Source organism: Budorcas taxicolor, chromosome 19 (assembly GCF_023091745.1).
Source record: "Budorcas taxicolor isolate Tak-1 chromosome 19, Takin1.1, whole genome shotgun sequence".
In the NCBI taxonomy this organism is placed as follows: Eukaryota; Metazoa; Chordata; class Mammalia; order Artiodactyla; family Bovidae; genus Budorcas; species Budorcas taxicolor.
This window is the reverse complement of record NC_068928.1, coordinates 33721215-33735530: the sequence shown is the minus strand read 5'-3', so window position 1 is coordinate 33735530 and position 14316 is coordinate 33721215. Positions and strand designations below refer to the sequence as shown.

Here is a 14316-nt window from a genome sequence, read left to right as displayed (position 1 = left end):
CTGTCAGCCCCCCAACAAACGTGGGGCTCCTGAGTGGTTGAGTGAGGAGTGGGTGTGAGGACCCCTCCCTGAAGGCCCTGAGGCAGGAGAGACGACCTAGAAGAAGGAGTCCTGAGCTGAAGGGTTAGGAAGGTGACTCAAGTGTTGGAGGACACATGGGTTTCTCGAGGTGGGAAGGAGAGGGGGTGCAACCCAGACTGAGGGGGTGCAGTGGGAGCCTGGACATGGAAAGGGGTTGCCCAGGCTGACTAGATGCAGGAGAGAAGGAAAGGATGGAGCCGCCGCCTATGGGACACGTGAAGGACAGGTTACTGGGGTCACTAAAGGACGGAGGATGCGGAAAGGTGAGAGGCAGGCTTGTGGGGACTCAGAGGGGGCTGTGCAATGGGCCGGGGCCTGGGGGCCTTAGCCTCAGGCCCTCCTCGGTGCCTCTGCTGTTTTTCCTCTTTTCTCTCGGTGGGCTCCCACCCAGGCCCCCTCTGCCAGGTGGTCCCACAGCCTCTATCTGAAATGCACATCGGGTCACCTGCCTCTCCTGCTGAAACAGACCAGGGCTCCCGGTAAACAATGCTTGGCAAGGTCCTGGTCTGGCCTCTGAGCCCGCGGCCACGAGCCCACAGGATGTAGAACAGCCAGGGGAATGTGGGTCTCAGGGCACAGAGCGGGGGTGGAGGTGGGGTGGGAGATCTGAAGGACGGTGTGAAGGGAGGGCGGAACAGAGGAACCGCAAATAAGCGGCCAGTGTCCGCCTGCCCTGCAGAGCGACCAAGCCCTCCCTCCCCGATTGCTGTGTCCAGAGATGCTGTGGCTCCCGTGGGAAATCCAGACTGCTTTTTTAAATTAATTAATGAATGACGGCTGCACTGGGTCTTCATTGCTGCTCGAGGGCTTCCTCTAGTTGTGGGGAGGGGGCCCTAGCACCCAGGCTCAGCAGCTGTGGTACCCGGGCTCAGTTAACCTGCAGCATGTGGGATCTTCCGAGACCAGGGATTGAAGCTGTGTGCCCTGCTTTGGAAGGCGGATACTTAACCACTGGACCACCAGGGGGAGTCCCGAGATGTTTGATTTATACTGTGGTTTCAAAGAGCAGAATTCAAACAGCCTATGATTTGGGGCATGATGCTTTACAAGGAGGTAGCACTTTTTAAAAATTGGGGTATAGTTGATGTACAATAGTCTATAAGTTACAGATGTACAGTATAGTGATTCACAATTTTTAATTCCCATGTATCGTTATTATAAAATACTGGCTGCATTCCCTGTGTTGTGCAGTATGTCCTTGTAGATTATTTAACTCACACGTATTAATAGTGGGTTCTACCTCCTAATTCCCTCCTCCTATATTGCCCCTCCCCCTCCCTCTTCCCGCTGGTAATCACTGGTTTGGTCTCTGTGCTTGTGAGTCTGTTTCTGTTTTGTTAGATTCACTAGTCTGTTTTATTTTTAAAAATGTGTTTTCAGAGAAAATCTTATTTTCATACTCAGACTTTGTATTGTCACTCATTTGTATAAGTGCGCTTTGTTATAGCACGGGCCCTGCCCCCACAATTTGGAAGTGTCACACACACAAAAAGACTGGCTTCCCTTCTTCCTGTGACCTTGACCTCTCCCTCAACTTCCTAACACTTATTAATTTATGAAACTGTTTTTCTCAGCGCAGTTTTGTTTTGTGTGTCCATTGGATTACAAACTTTATTAAAAAATACAAAACAACAAAAAAATAAAATTCCATACATAAGCGAAAGCATACAGTATTTGTCTTTCTCTGACTTAATTCACTGAGCATAATGCCTTCCACGTCCACCCATGTTGTTGCAAATGGCAAAATGTCACTCTTTTCCATGGCCGAGTCATTGTCCATTGTATATACATGCCACATCTTCTCTCTCTGCTCATCTGAAAGGTGACGTTGTACAGTGAGGTGACCCCTTGCGGTGGGCGGCCCCTTCCAGTCGGGGGAAGCAGTGCTTCCTGCCTTCGTCACAGCCGACTTTCTCTGCGTCCATTTTCTGTCCTGATGCTGTGAGGAGAGACGTCAGCCCTGGTCCCGTGTCGCTTCACTCTCATGCCTTCAGTCGGTCAGAGATGTGGGAGGCCTGGAGCTGCTCGGCTCCGTCCCCCACCCCAGGGTCATAGCGTCCCCTTAGTTCCCGACCTTCAGCGTTGGTCCAGGTGCCCGGGGAAGGTGACGTGTTCACGCTGCTCCTGTGCACGAGCCATCTCTCGTCCTCCCCCTCCGCCGCTTCCCTCTCTCCTGCTGCGTGTCCATGGCCAAAAAGATGCCCTTCTGGCCAACCCAGAGGAGGGAGTGCCCGGTGGATGGGAGCAGCAGCGCGGGCACGCCTGTGACAGCTGCCCTGCTAGCCATGAGGGCACCTGTTTGGGTGGCAGTCGGTGGTCCCCATGGGTCTCCAGCGTGGCCCCTCGTTTCAGGGAATCATCCTGCCCCAGATGGTGACCGGCGTGGCTGCCAACCTGGTCAACGCCCTCGCCAACTACCTGTTCCTCTATCAGATGCATCTTGGGGTTATGTGAGTCCTGGGGAGTCCTGGGTCAGGGAGCGGGGCGGCCCCCTGTGGATTTCCAGGGCAGGGTGGGGTGTCCATGCCGACCCTCCTCCTTGGGCCACTCTGGACCCTGAGGGGGGATGCTGCTCTGGGAGGAGGTGACCCGGGGCTGCTGTATCGCCAGCAGGGCAGGAGGAGCACCCCTCAGCGTGTTCTCTTCTGTCCAGGGGCTCGGCACTGGCAAACACGGTCTCCCAGTTCACCTTGGCTCTCCTCCTCTTCCTGTACATCCTCGCCAAGAGGCTGCACCAGGACACCTGGGGAGGTAAAGCCTGCCTGTCTCCTGCCTGGACACGACTCCTGTCTCGGCTCAAGCCCTTGCCCGGTGGCCGTTTGTGTCGCAACCGACTGCATCTGTGTCCTGCCTGCAGGCTGGTCCTGGGAGTGCCTGCAGGACTGGGGCCCCTTCTTCCGCCTGGCCATCCCCAGCATGCTGATGCTGTGCATCGAGTGGTGGGCCTACGAGATCGGGAGCTTCCTGAGCGGTCAGCGTGGGGCCGGCCGGTGGTGGCTTGGGGACAGCCAGGGCCCGTGGGAAGCACGTGGTCACCCATCCCTCTCCCGCAGGTGTCCTCGGCATGGTGGAGCTGGGAGCCCAGTCCATCGCATATGAGCTGGCCGTCATTGTGTACATGGTGAGCATACGAGCCCGTCCTGGGGCGGGGCTGTGTGCTTCCCTCCAAAGAGTGCTGAGCACAGGCGTTCAGCGTATACAGGTTGTGAAATGATTCCTGAAGGGCACATTTCACCCTGAAGCCTGGGAGGGTCCTTCTGGTGTGGCAGGGGGTGTTCCCTGTGAGCTGGAGGGCCTTGGGGAGACGGTCCAGAGGACTGGGTCGCCGCCAGTCCTCCGACTCCTAACGCAGTCCCAATCCGAAGGACTCGGTTTGATGGCACACTTGTCAAACATGCCGACTCTTTTCCTGTTTCATAACACAGATGCGGTGGGGACAGGTGGGGGATAAAGGTGATGGTGCTGCAGGAAGGAGGGGCTGAGCTCCATTCCCGCCTGCCTCTGTTGCCTCTGGATACTCGGTGACACTTGTAGGTTAGACCCCCAAGGAATGAAAACAGATGTTTGTACTGAAGTTCCTAGCAGTTCATGATTGCCAAGAGATGGCAGTGTCCCACGTGCCCAGGCATGTGCCCGGGGATGGCTGAGTGGACCCCATGCGTGGGCAGGATGTTGTTCAGCCAGAAGAAGGAAGAGGGTGCTGATGCTCTGGAGAACCCTGGTCGTCAAAGGCTTCCCTTTGACTCTCTTTTATTGAAAGCATCAGCTGGACATTCTGAAGGGCTTTGTCCTCCCCAAGTGTCACCTTAGAAATGCAGCTGGGAGGTGGGAACAGAGGGCTTGTGGTGTGGGAAGGACTGATTCTCAGCATCACCGTCAGGTCCCCTCCTCATTTCAGGTCCCCACAGGCTTCAGCGTGGCCGCCAGCGTCCGGGTGGGGAATGCACTGGGGGCTGGGGACATCGAGCAGGCCAAGACGTCCTCCGCCGTCGCCCTGCTGGTCACAGGTGCCTAGACTCGGGGACGCGCCCACAGCCCCCACGCCCTTCCCTGCAGACCCCCTTTCTCACCGTGTGCTTCTCCTGCCATCTGACCTCCAGGGCTCTTTGCTGTCATCTTTTGTGTCCTGTTGTTAGGCTGCAAGGATGTCGTGGGTTACGTGTTCACCAAGGACCGGTGAGTGTGGAGGTTTTCCTGGGATGTAAATCTGCAGCAGAGATGGTCCGTGGGAGCTGCTTTCACACTGGGCCTCCTGGGTGGTTGCATCTTGGGAGGGAGCCTGAGTCACCTCCAAGATCAGACATGCAGTTGTTACCTGGCAAGAACGGATAGGATGTAGGAACTAATTAATAAGCTAGAAGCCGAGTCAGTGGGCATGGGTGGCGGTGTACATTTCTGCTAGTGGAGTACTCACATCTTTTAAAGATGGTAACTCTTTTTGGGTACCACTGCCTCCATCTTCACTGAAATACTTCCTTCCCAACAACACGAGTCATCTTGGTGGCCCAGAAGCTGCCCAAGTGCTTGGCTGGCAATAGTCTTGTAATGTGTTTGTCCATCTGAACTGAAGTGCAACTCTCACCCCTGAGCTGTCTCCACACATCACATTATCAATCACTGAAGAATTCTTGCACCAGCAAAGTCCCCCATGCTCTGCAGATCCCATTAGGTTGGTTTGATAGCTTTCGTCCATGAGGCCACAGTGCATGCTGTCTTGGTAGCTATATTGTGCTGTTACCCCTTCCTTGGGCTTCTTTTTACTTATTTTTGCCGAACCATGTGACATGTGGGATCTTAGTTCCCCAGCCTGGGATCGAACCCACACCCCCTGCATTGGGAGTGCAGTCTTAACCACTGGACCACCAGGGAGTCCATAACCTGGGGTTCTTTTGTCAGCAGTTACAAAATGCAGAATTGACCCCTCCCTCCTAGATTCACAAAGCAGGTGGTGTGGACGGAACTGACCCTCAGGCTATTCCTCAGGAATCTGTCTTTTGACTTCTGGTAGTGGGTTGTCACCTTTTAGCCTTTGCCGTTTTGCTGTGAAATGTTTGAATATCCCTCGCATCAGTGTGAGTCAGATGTAGCCAGAGATCATGCTCAGCTTATTCACTTGATCAGAAGTCTGTCTTGCAGGATGGCTGCAGCAGGACCTGGTAGGAAGTTTGATTCTCAATCTGTGCACTTTTGGAAAATTAAATAGAGCAGGGAATAGAGTGAAAAACAAGAGGCCCACCAATGGGATTTTTGATGGAATTAGGAGACAGAAAACTCACAAAATCAAATTATTTGTGATATGGCCAAGCTCAGCTGAAACTGGCAGAACTAATGACACATTCTGAGGGTGACACAGATGCCTGACCCAAACAAAGGGCAGAAAGGCAGTGTGCACCTCTATGCAGTCAGAAATGGGGAAATTACTGAAAAACCATAGTTTTCTTAAAGCGGAAGAGACTAGTTTGCACAACTTTTGCAAGTATATATAAAATCTGGGGAAGTAATTTCTCAAAACTTATGCTACCAACAAGGACCTACTGTGTAGCACAGAATTATACTCAATATTTTGTAATAACCTATAAGGGAAAATAATCTGAAAAAGTATATACATATGTATGTGTATAACTGAATCCGTGTGCTAACACCTGAAACTAACACAACATTGTAAATCAACTGTGCTTCAATACAAATTACAAAAAATTCTAATTAAAAAATTATTCTAGAAAACATAGGTCTAAATAGATCAATTTGTTTAGAAATAAGAAATAGTTATTTTTAAAGTACCAGGGGACTTCCCTGGTAGTCCAGTGGCTAAGACTCCAAGCTCCCAATGCAGGGGGCCTGGGTTCTATCCCTGGTCAGGGAACTAGATATCACATGCTGTGACTAAGAGATCCTGAATGCCACAACTAAGACCCAGTGCAGCCAAATAAATAAATAAATAAAATATATACATATATATTAAAAAAGCACCAACTCCAGGGACTTCCCTGGCAGTCCAGTGGTTAAGACTGTGCTTCCACTGAAAGGGTCCCAGGTTCAGTCCCTGGTTGGGGAACTAGATCCCACATGCCTCACAGTATGGCCAAAAATTTTAAAAATGAAAATAAAAGCACCAGCTCCGGAGGGTTTCAAAGGAGAATTCTATGAAATCTTTAAGACGTAGATAATGCCAATGCTGCCTTAACTGTTCCAGAAAAAGGAAAATTTCCTCATTCTGTTTAGGAAGCGTGTATGTCAGTACCGAAGCTGACGAAGTTTTCACATGAAAAAAGAAAGCAATCCACAGGCCAATCTTCCTAATTAATGTCGATTTTAAAATTCAAAATAAAATATGAGTAGATAGGATTCAGCAGCATATTAAAAATAATATATGCTGATGGAATATGAATATAGGGGCTTCCCTAGTGGCTCAGTGGTGGAAAGTCCATCTGCCACGTCAGGAGACACAAGTTTGATGCCTGGTCCGGGAAGATCCCACTTGCCGTGGAGCAAGTAAGCCCGTGCACCACGATTCCTGAGCCTGTGCTCTGGAGCCTGGGAGCCACGGCCACCAAGCCCACTAGAGCCCGTGCTCTGCAACAGAAGCCACTGCAGTGAGAAGCTCCGCCATCGTAAGGAAGGGTGGCCCCTGCTCGCCACAACTAGAGCGAAGCCCGCACAGCAACGAGGACCCAGCACAGCCAAAATAAATATTTGGATTTTAAAAAGTGAATGTAACACACGAGGCAGAAAAATCAAGGCACAGAACACCACGGAGAGAATGTCAGAACATGAAACCATACATCAAGTCCAGAAGGGGAAAGAAGAATATATGTTTGTCCTTGCTTTTACTTTCATGAGCACTGGACAAATACAGTACCCAGAACTGTTCCTTGGTTTGGGGGCAGGTCACGGGAGGACTGGGCAAGGAATGGAAATAAGATTTTCCTCCATATGTTTTTCATGTTTAATTTCTTTTAACCATTGGCATATGTAACATATGTAACATAGGTAACCTATTCAAAAAGCAAAATAACATTTGAATAAAAGAACTGTACTTCTGTCCTTGTTTGGCAGGGAGGGGTGGCCATCCTGTTCTGTGCTGGATTTCTTAATTATTTATTCATTCTACCAACATTTAGTGCCAGACAACATTGTATGTTTCTTCGTTAACCACCTGAAGGAATTGGAAATACTCAGCCATTCCGGCCCCTGGCGGTGTCTCTCTGTCTCTAGCTGCAGAGGTGAGGGTTAAGGCCAGCTCTGTAAACTCTATCTGTGGCCTTTAGGACTTGCCAGCCTGGTTCCCTGGAGGGAGCCTGACCCTTATCCTGTTGTGCGTCACTCAGACACTTGGAGGGGACATGGAATTGTGTGAAAAGGAGGATGGCTCTATAACCCCCATTTTATTTTGGGGGGTGCAGGAGAGGAATACAGAATCATTTGATTGATTGACTTTCATTTTAATTTTATTGGGAGTCTAGTTGATTTATAGTGGTGTGTTAGATTTCAGGTGTACAGCTAAGTGAATCAGCTACATGTGTACATATATGCACTCTTTTTTAGTGAAATCATTTGGTTGAACTGTTTGTGTTGACCACAGGGACTATGTGTTTTCTAAAAGTCTTGAGATACTGCATACAGTAGTTTCCACTGCAGACCAAAACAAGGTAAGACTCCCTGAAAAGGATGTTGGTGGGACACCTGAGCCTGTTAGCCACACACGGAGGCGGAGCCCTGCCTGGCGGTCAGAATCACGGTCACCAGGAACCACACTGCCCTCCTCTCTGCCTCCGTCTGCCTCCCAGTCATGCTCTGCTTTGTTCTCCTAACAGAGAGATCATCTCGCTGGTGGCCCAGGTGGTCCCGATTTACGCGGTTTCACATCTCTTCGAAGGGCTGGCTGTGAGTACTGTGCGGTACCTCCTCAGCCGCCTTTACGATCCACGAGTTTCTGCTGACGATGGTAGATTTTAATGGAGAAGAGCGGCTGGGGAGGTGGGATATTCCTCTCACGTCCACTTCACGAGGTCCTGGACTTGAGGCAGAGTCCCCTGAGGTGGGGGGTGCTGGGGTGGGCGTCGTGGGGCAGCATGAGCCGTGTTCATACGACTGGCGTCGACCCGCAGTGCACCTGTGGAGGCATTCTGCGAGGCACTGGGAACCAGAAGGCGGGCGCCATCATCAACGCCGTCGGGTACTACGTGCTCGGTCTTCCCATCGGGATCTCCCTCATGTTTGCTGCTGGGCTTGGACTGCTGGGTAAGCCTCCCCCCAGAGCAGGAAGAGCCGGGATCACAGCCTGGGAGGTGGCTGTCAGAGCTCGGAGACAGATTTTGAGACGCGGCTTTAAAAGAACAGAGAAATGGGTGACTGCCCAGCCTTGATTTCTAAAATAATACTTGGGCGTAGATCAGCGTTAATACATGATTACATTAAAACCTGAGCACACTAGCTGGGTGCAGTGGAGACAATGCTCATCGGTATCCCTCTGCTCTTGGCCAGCTCAGAGGCGGAGGAGTCATCTGATACAGAGACTCAGCTTTCAGATCAACGTGTCTCCTACGTTGCACATTTTTCTCGTTCAATAATATTTTAATGAAAAGTATGGGAGATGTTGAAAGAATGGAGTTGCCAAGGCAAACTTCATTGGTGTAGAAAATTATTTATTCTGAGTTTCTGGCTTTATTCATATTTTTGAAAGTCATTTTAAATCTTATTTTCTGGCAGTTTGTGAGATCTTAGTTCCCCGACCAGGGATTGAACCTGGGCTGTTGGCAGTGAAAGTGCCAAGTGCTAATCACTGGACCTCCAGAGAATTCCTGGCATTATTCATATTTGGGGGTTTGCCAGTGACATAGGAAAATATTAATATTATAGGAATTCACTTTGAAGTATAGATCTATGTCCCAAGAGCTGACTAGGCCCACTCTGCCATTTAACAAAAGCTCACCTACAGAGTATACAGCAGAGAGAGGTGAGAATCACCCTAAAAAAATGTTAGGGTGCAAACTTGCAGTTGGAAAATAAGTCCTGGGGGTGTGGGGGTGTGATTACAGCATGGTGACAGTCGCTCCATCACTCTTGTCTTGTCCAATTCTCTGCAACCCCATGGACTGCAGCCCACCAGGCTCCTCTGTCCATAGGATCTCCCAGGCAAGAATACTGGGGTGGGTTGCTATTTCCTCCTCCAGGGGATCTTCCCAACCCAGGGATTAAACCTGTTTCTCCTGCTTTGCTGGTGGATTCTTTACCACTGTGCCACCTGGGAGGCCTGTAGTTAATAATACCATATTGTATATTTGAAAATTGCTGAGAGCAGATCTTAAAAGTTCTTATCATAAGCAAAAAAAAATTGTGTAGCTATGTAAGGTGATGGATGTTAACTGAATTTATGGAGGTGGTCATTTCACAATACATACAAATATTGAATCATGATGTTATACACTGGAAATAATATAATGTTATATATTGATCCATATATAAAAAATGGGGGGAACTTCCCTGGGGGGTCCAGTGGATAGGACTCCTTGCTTCCAATGCAGGGGGCCTGGGTTTGATTTCTGGTTGGGGAACTAGATCCCACCTGCTGCAATTAAGACTCAGTGTAGCCAAATAAATAAAAATTAACTATTTTTTTTTTTAAAGCTGGGGAATCTGAGGAAGTGAGGGCTCTGTGAGAAGACAGTGGACACTCCCTGTCCCAACTGGTGTTGAAACTCGTGTCCCCTCTGGCAGGACGTGCTGTCCACCTACACCAGGAGCCCTGAGAAGCGTCAGGAGCTACAGGTTCTCACGGGCAAGGCCAGAAAATCACAATGGCCATCCTAAGTCCCTGAGGCTTTCCCAACATCACTTTCCCGGGTCCTGCCCAGAGAATCCTGATAACCATCCCGTTTCAGCATTCCTCCTTGAGTCAAACAGGAATCTTTTCAATAGTATAGTGAAATCCTTGGAAATTTAACTCCTAGCTTTCAAAATACAGCTGGAGGTAGCTGGTTATGGGCTTCCCAGCTAGTGTTAGTGGTAAAGAACCCACCTGCCAATGCAGGAGATACAAGAGAGACAAGTTCAATCCCTGGGTCAGGAAGATCCCCTTTAGGAGGGCATGGCAGCCCACTCCAGTATTCTTGCCTGAAGAATCTCATAGACAGAGGAGCCTGGTGGGCTAGAGTCCATGGAGTCGCACAGTCAGAAGCGACTTAGCATGCACACACACATGTAGGTAGTTATCTAATGTTTAAGATGGTCAGAGGAGCTTGTGGTTTCTGTGGAGTGGGAATTTTCAGAAGAGGAAGGCTTTGCTTTCACTGGCTCCACTGTAGGAGTGACAGGTTGACTGTTCTAAAGATCAGGCTGATCACACCTGTAAAGTGCAGTGTGGGGTGATGGATACCACGGAGCAGCGTTGAAAAACGTGCACGAGCTCTGGCCACCCAAGCCTTAAAGCATGAGTCCCATCCAGCCCCCTTCACCTTACCCAGATCTAGCCGGCTACAGACATAAACGCAGACCACCCACCAGGGACCAGCAAAGATTCTTCATGCCCGGCTGTGGCACAATTTGATGGAGACTCCATGACAGGTGGCATGGGAGGGGGAGGGAGCCATGGTGGGGCAAAGGGGAGGCCCAGAAGTGGGGCATCTTATGTGCCTGGTCAGGGGGCACATTTGCTTTTCTCTGGGTGGTCTTAAGCGGGAAACCGGGACAGAAGTTAGGGAGGCTGTTAGTTACAGGTCAAAGCTTGGATATTCTGTGTCAGTTATTGCAGCAACTATTTAGCTTATCCCTAAAGAATGATCTGGCCTCTCAGGAGTCTGACGTGAAGCAGACTGGCTTCTCTGCTGTCAGTTATGGGTAAGGGGTTGGCTTCCTAGACAGGTTGCTTTAGATTGTGGGTCAGAGATCTATTTTTGTATAAGGTCTGACAACTGAGACCACCGTCAGCTTGGATATTTAGTCTCTCACAGCTTGGAGTTTCTGACTCTGCTGTGGGTTCACTCTTGGCCAGAACCCTCGTCCCTCAGGTTCCCCTCTCGGTTCTGTGTGAGTGTCTGGGGCAGGGTTTTTGGGTGAAAGCGCGGAGTCTTAGCACCTGAACTGCCAGGGAATTCCTGACGTCTGCAGTTGTAGAGTGGCAGAGTTTGTAGAGTCCGCTTGGTTGAGGAAGATGGTACAAGGTATTGGGAGTCTGGAGGTGCTGTTAGAAAGCACTTTGTCCTGAAATATTCACTTTTCCTAATAGCCAAGCATTATGGTCACAAAGGCCAAAAACAGCCTCCAGATATTTGTTCTGAGATCCACAGACCCAGGAGTGGCCTCAGGGTTCTGGGCTTCCTGGAACCTCCTGGAAACCAAGAGTGAGCAGGGTGGAGGTTTCTGGCTCTCTGTGGGCCCCTCCTCTGCCGTAAGAACAGATTCTCAGAAGTGATTTAGGAGAAACACGCTCCCCAGGGCAGCTGACTTTCCACCGAGTTAACTTCTGTTAATGATCCCCACCTCCAGGTCTGTGGTCAGGAATCACCATCTGTACCATCTCTCAGGCTGCATGTTTTCTCGGCTTCATTGCCCGGCTAAACTGGAAAGAAGCCTGCCAGCAGGTAACCATAGACGCTGCTGTCCTGCCCTGGAAAACACACAGAACAAGCTTCGCCTTTCTTTGCCTTATTTTGGAAGGTTTTATTATTATTATTATTATAAATGCTACCTTTTTTATCATTGCTTTATTTTATTGAAGTGTAGTTGATTTACAAGGTCATGTGAGTTTCAGGTGTACAGCACAGTGACACATTTATACACACACAGACACATATGCAGATATACTCTTTCAGTCTGAAAAGGATTTTTATTTTTTGTCCTCACCACATGGAATCTGGGATCTTAGTTCCCTGACCAGGGATTGAACCCATACTCTGTGCAGTGGAAGTGCAACATCCTAATCATGACTGCCAAGGAAGCCCCTTTTCTTTTTCAGATTCTTTTCCCTAATACAAAATATTGAGTATATATCATTGCTGTTTTAACTGGACTTATTAACTCAGGTGTGAAGGACATCTGTTCCCCTTTGTTTATTCATTCAGTAGAAGAACAGAGGGTCTTTTCCTCCCTGGGTCCTATGTTAGACTTCTGCCTTGCTCCTGAACAGCCCATTTCAGGACAAGATTTAGAAGTGGAGAGAAAGGTGGGGTGCCAGCAACTATATCCTGTTTGTCTGGCTGCAACAGGACAACGGGGTTGCAAAGTCAGACATGACACCCACTGAACAACAAAGTTTCATTAAGATACCCGTGGGCATCTTTCTCTATGAACTTTCTAGGATCAGGGCAGCATGTTAAGTAGGTGATAGAGAAAACGAATGAAGGAAGGGGGAGGGAGAATCCTACAGTTGGTCCCCGACTTGCCTCGTCTTTTTTCCAGCCAACCTTCCCCATGCACTGGCCCCACGTCAATCATTAGAAAAGAGGATTCCATGCTTGTTAACTGGAGAGGCTCCTGTGTTCCCTGTCAGTGAGAGAAAATGGCTGGGTTTTTCTTCAACGAGGGTCAGGCCAGGCGTGTGGCCGCACTGTGATGGAGCCTGTGGACTGATGCGTCTCCTCTCCTAGGCTCAGGAACACGCCAATCTGAAGCGAAGAATGGCCGGGAAAGGCACGGCCACGCTCCCTCAGGACCCGCTTTGCCCAGGTATGATACATCTGTCTCTGCTCTTGGAAAGGGCCCTCTAGGTGTTCACAACTAGATTTGCTGTGCTGAGCTCCCATATAAATAGGGAAATACATCCAGTTTCAGGTCAACAGTTGACGTTTGTTTGCTTTAATTGCTGACTCACATGCTGCCATAGATGATTAAGAGTTGCAGGTGATCAATTCAGTACTGGTGCAAGCATTTAGGGTATTTTCCTTACTGTTCCTCTTCTGAAGTATCATGAGACTAAATCTAGGTCTGGGTCACTATCCTGCCTGGTTCTTTGAGGGCCCTCTAATGGGAAGGCTTGCATCTCCCCCACCAACGTGCTGTGAACACTCTTGAATCACCTCTGAGGTCATCCTTTCCTTCAATGACCTTATTTTCTTTCTGAGATGCTAGTTTGATGGGTGCTGGCCCCTTGAACATTTCCCCTAAAGCCTGTTAAACTAGGGCTTCCCTGGTGGCCCGGTGGTAAAGAATCCACCTGCCAGTGCAGGAGGCTTGATCCCTGGGTTGGGAAGATCCCCTGGAGGTGGAAATGGCAACCCACTCCAGTATTCTTGCCTGGAAAATCCCATGGACAGAGGAGCCTGGCAGGCTATAGTCCATGGGGTTGCAAAGAGCCAGACATGACTTAGCAGCTAAACAACAACAAAAACTCTTAACCTAAAGAGCTACCTTACTTGGCTTTGTACGCAATGGGGCAGAGCCCCTGCTGACCCCAGCAGGATCTAGTCAGTGTCTGTGGGTTCGTGGACAACACCTGAGTCAGGATTTTCTTTATTCTCCTTGGTCAGGAAGCAACTGCTTCCCGAATTATCATTCTCCCAGCTGGTACTGCATCCGTGCTTTTCCTTTTATACAGCTGAAAAATATCCTTTTAAGGTGCTGAGTTCATTTTCCCCTCCAGTGGGCCCTGAAAATCGTGGAGGAATGTTGATAAGAGATGTTGGACAGAAAGAGGAGACTCAGTCGGATCAGCAGATGAGCCAAGAAGAGTATCTCGAAGTTCATCCCAAGGCCGCGTGGAGGTTGTCCGGGAGACAGCTGGTGCTGCGGCGGGGGCTCCTGCTCCTGGCTGTCCTTGTCATCTTACTGGTGGGGATTTTAGTGAAAGTCTATGTCCGAGTTCCGTGATATGGCAAGAGAGAGAGAAAGTCAGGCCAAAGGATGCTTCTGAGCTTAAACAAACAGAAATTCATTGGCCCAAATGTTACTAAGCTGTGCTCATGGATGCCAAGAACTGACAGTTCCAAGATACATTTCTGATGAAGAAAACGAACGAAGGTAAAAAGTATGCGTGAGTCCAAGACAACATTGGGGAGATTACACCCACCATCCTTTCCACCAAGGACCACTGTGTACTGGCTGCATCATGTAGGACTTTGATGTTTCTTCTGCTTACTGTTTCTTAAGCTACAAACCTATATACTGAGCACTTAAAGATTCTTACTATTTGAATTATTTAAAATATATTTTACAATATATCTTCCTCATGCCTTAGATTATTATTCAGTGGGAAACGATCTTTGTTAATATTCCTTTGGACTTCAGATCTCAGGTACCAAG

At 49.3% G+C, this 14316-nt stretch overlaps 1 protein-coding gene across 1 annotated transcript in view; it reads left to right on the top strand.

Annotated features, from left to right (window-relative positions):
• Positions 1 to 13884, top strand: part of SLC47A1 (solute carrier family 47 member 1) — a 28900-nt gene extending 15016 nt beyond the window's left edge. The window contains exons 7-17 of the mRNA XM_052657224.1: positions 2434 to 2531; positions 2735 to 2832; positions 2939 to 3052; positions 3135 to 3202; positions 3980 to 4088; positions 4182 to 4257; positions 7896 to 7965; positions 8190 to 8322; positions 11566 to 11660; positions 12666 to 12744; positions 13658 to 13884. Of these exons, the coding sequence (XP_052513184.1) occupies positions 2434 to 2531; positions 2735 to 2832; positions 2939 to 3052; positions 3135 to 3202; positions 3980 to 4088; positions 4182 to 4257; positions 7896 to 7965; positions 8190 to 8322; positions 11566 to 11660; positions 12666 to 12744; positions 13658 to 13884 (1167 nt within the window). The remainder of the gene's footprint in view (positions 1 to 2433; positions 2532 to 2734; positions 2833 to 2938; positions 3053 to 3134; positions 3203 to 3979; positions 4089 to 4181; positions 4258 to 7895; positions 7966 to 8189; positions 8323 to 11565; positions 11661 to 12665; positions 12745 to 13657) is intronic.
• The last annotated feature ends 432 nt before the right edge of the window (positions 13885 to 14316 follow it).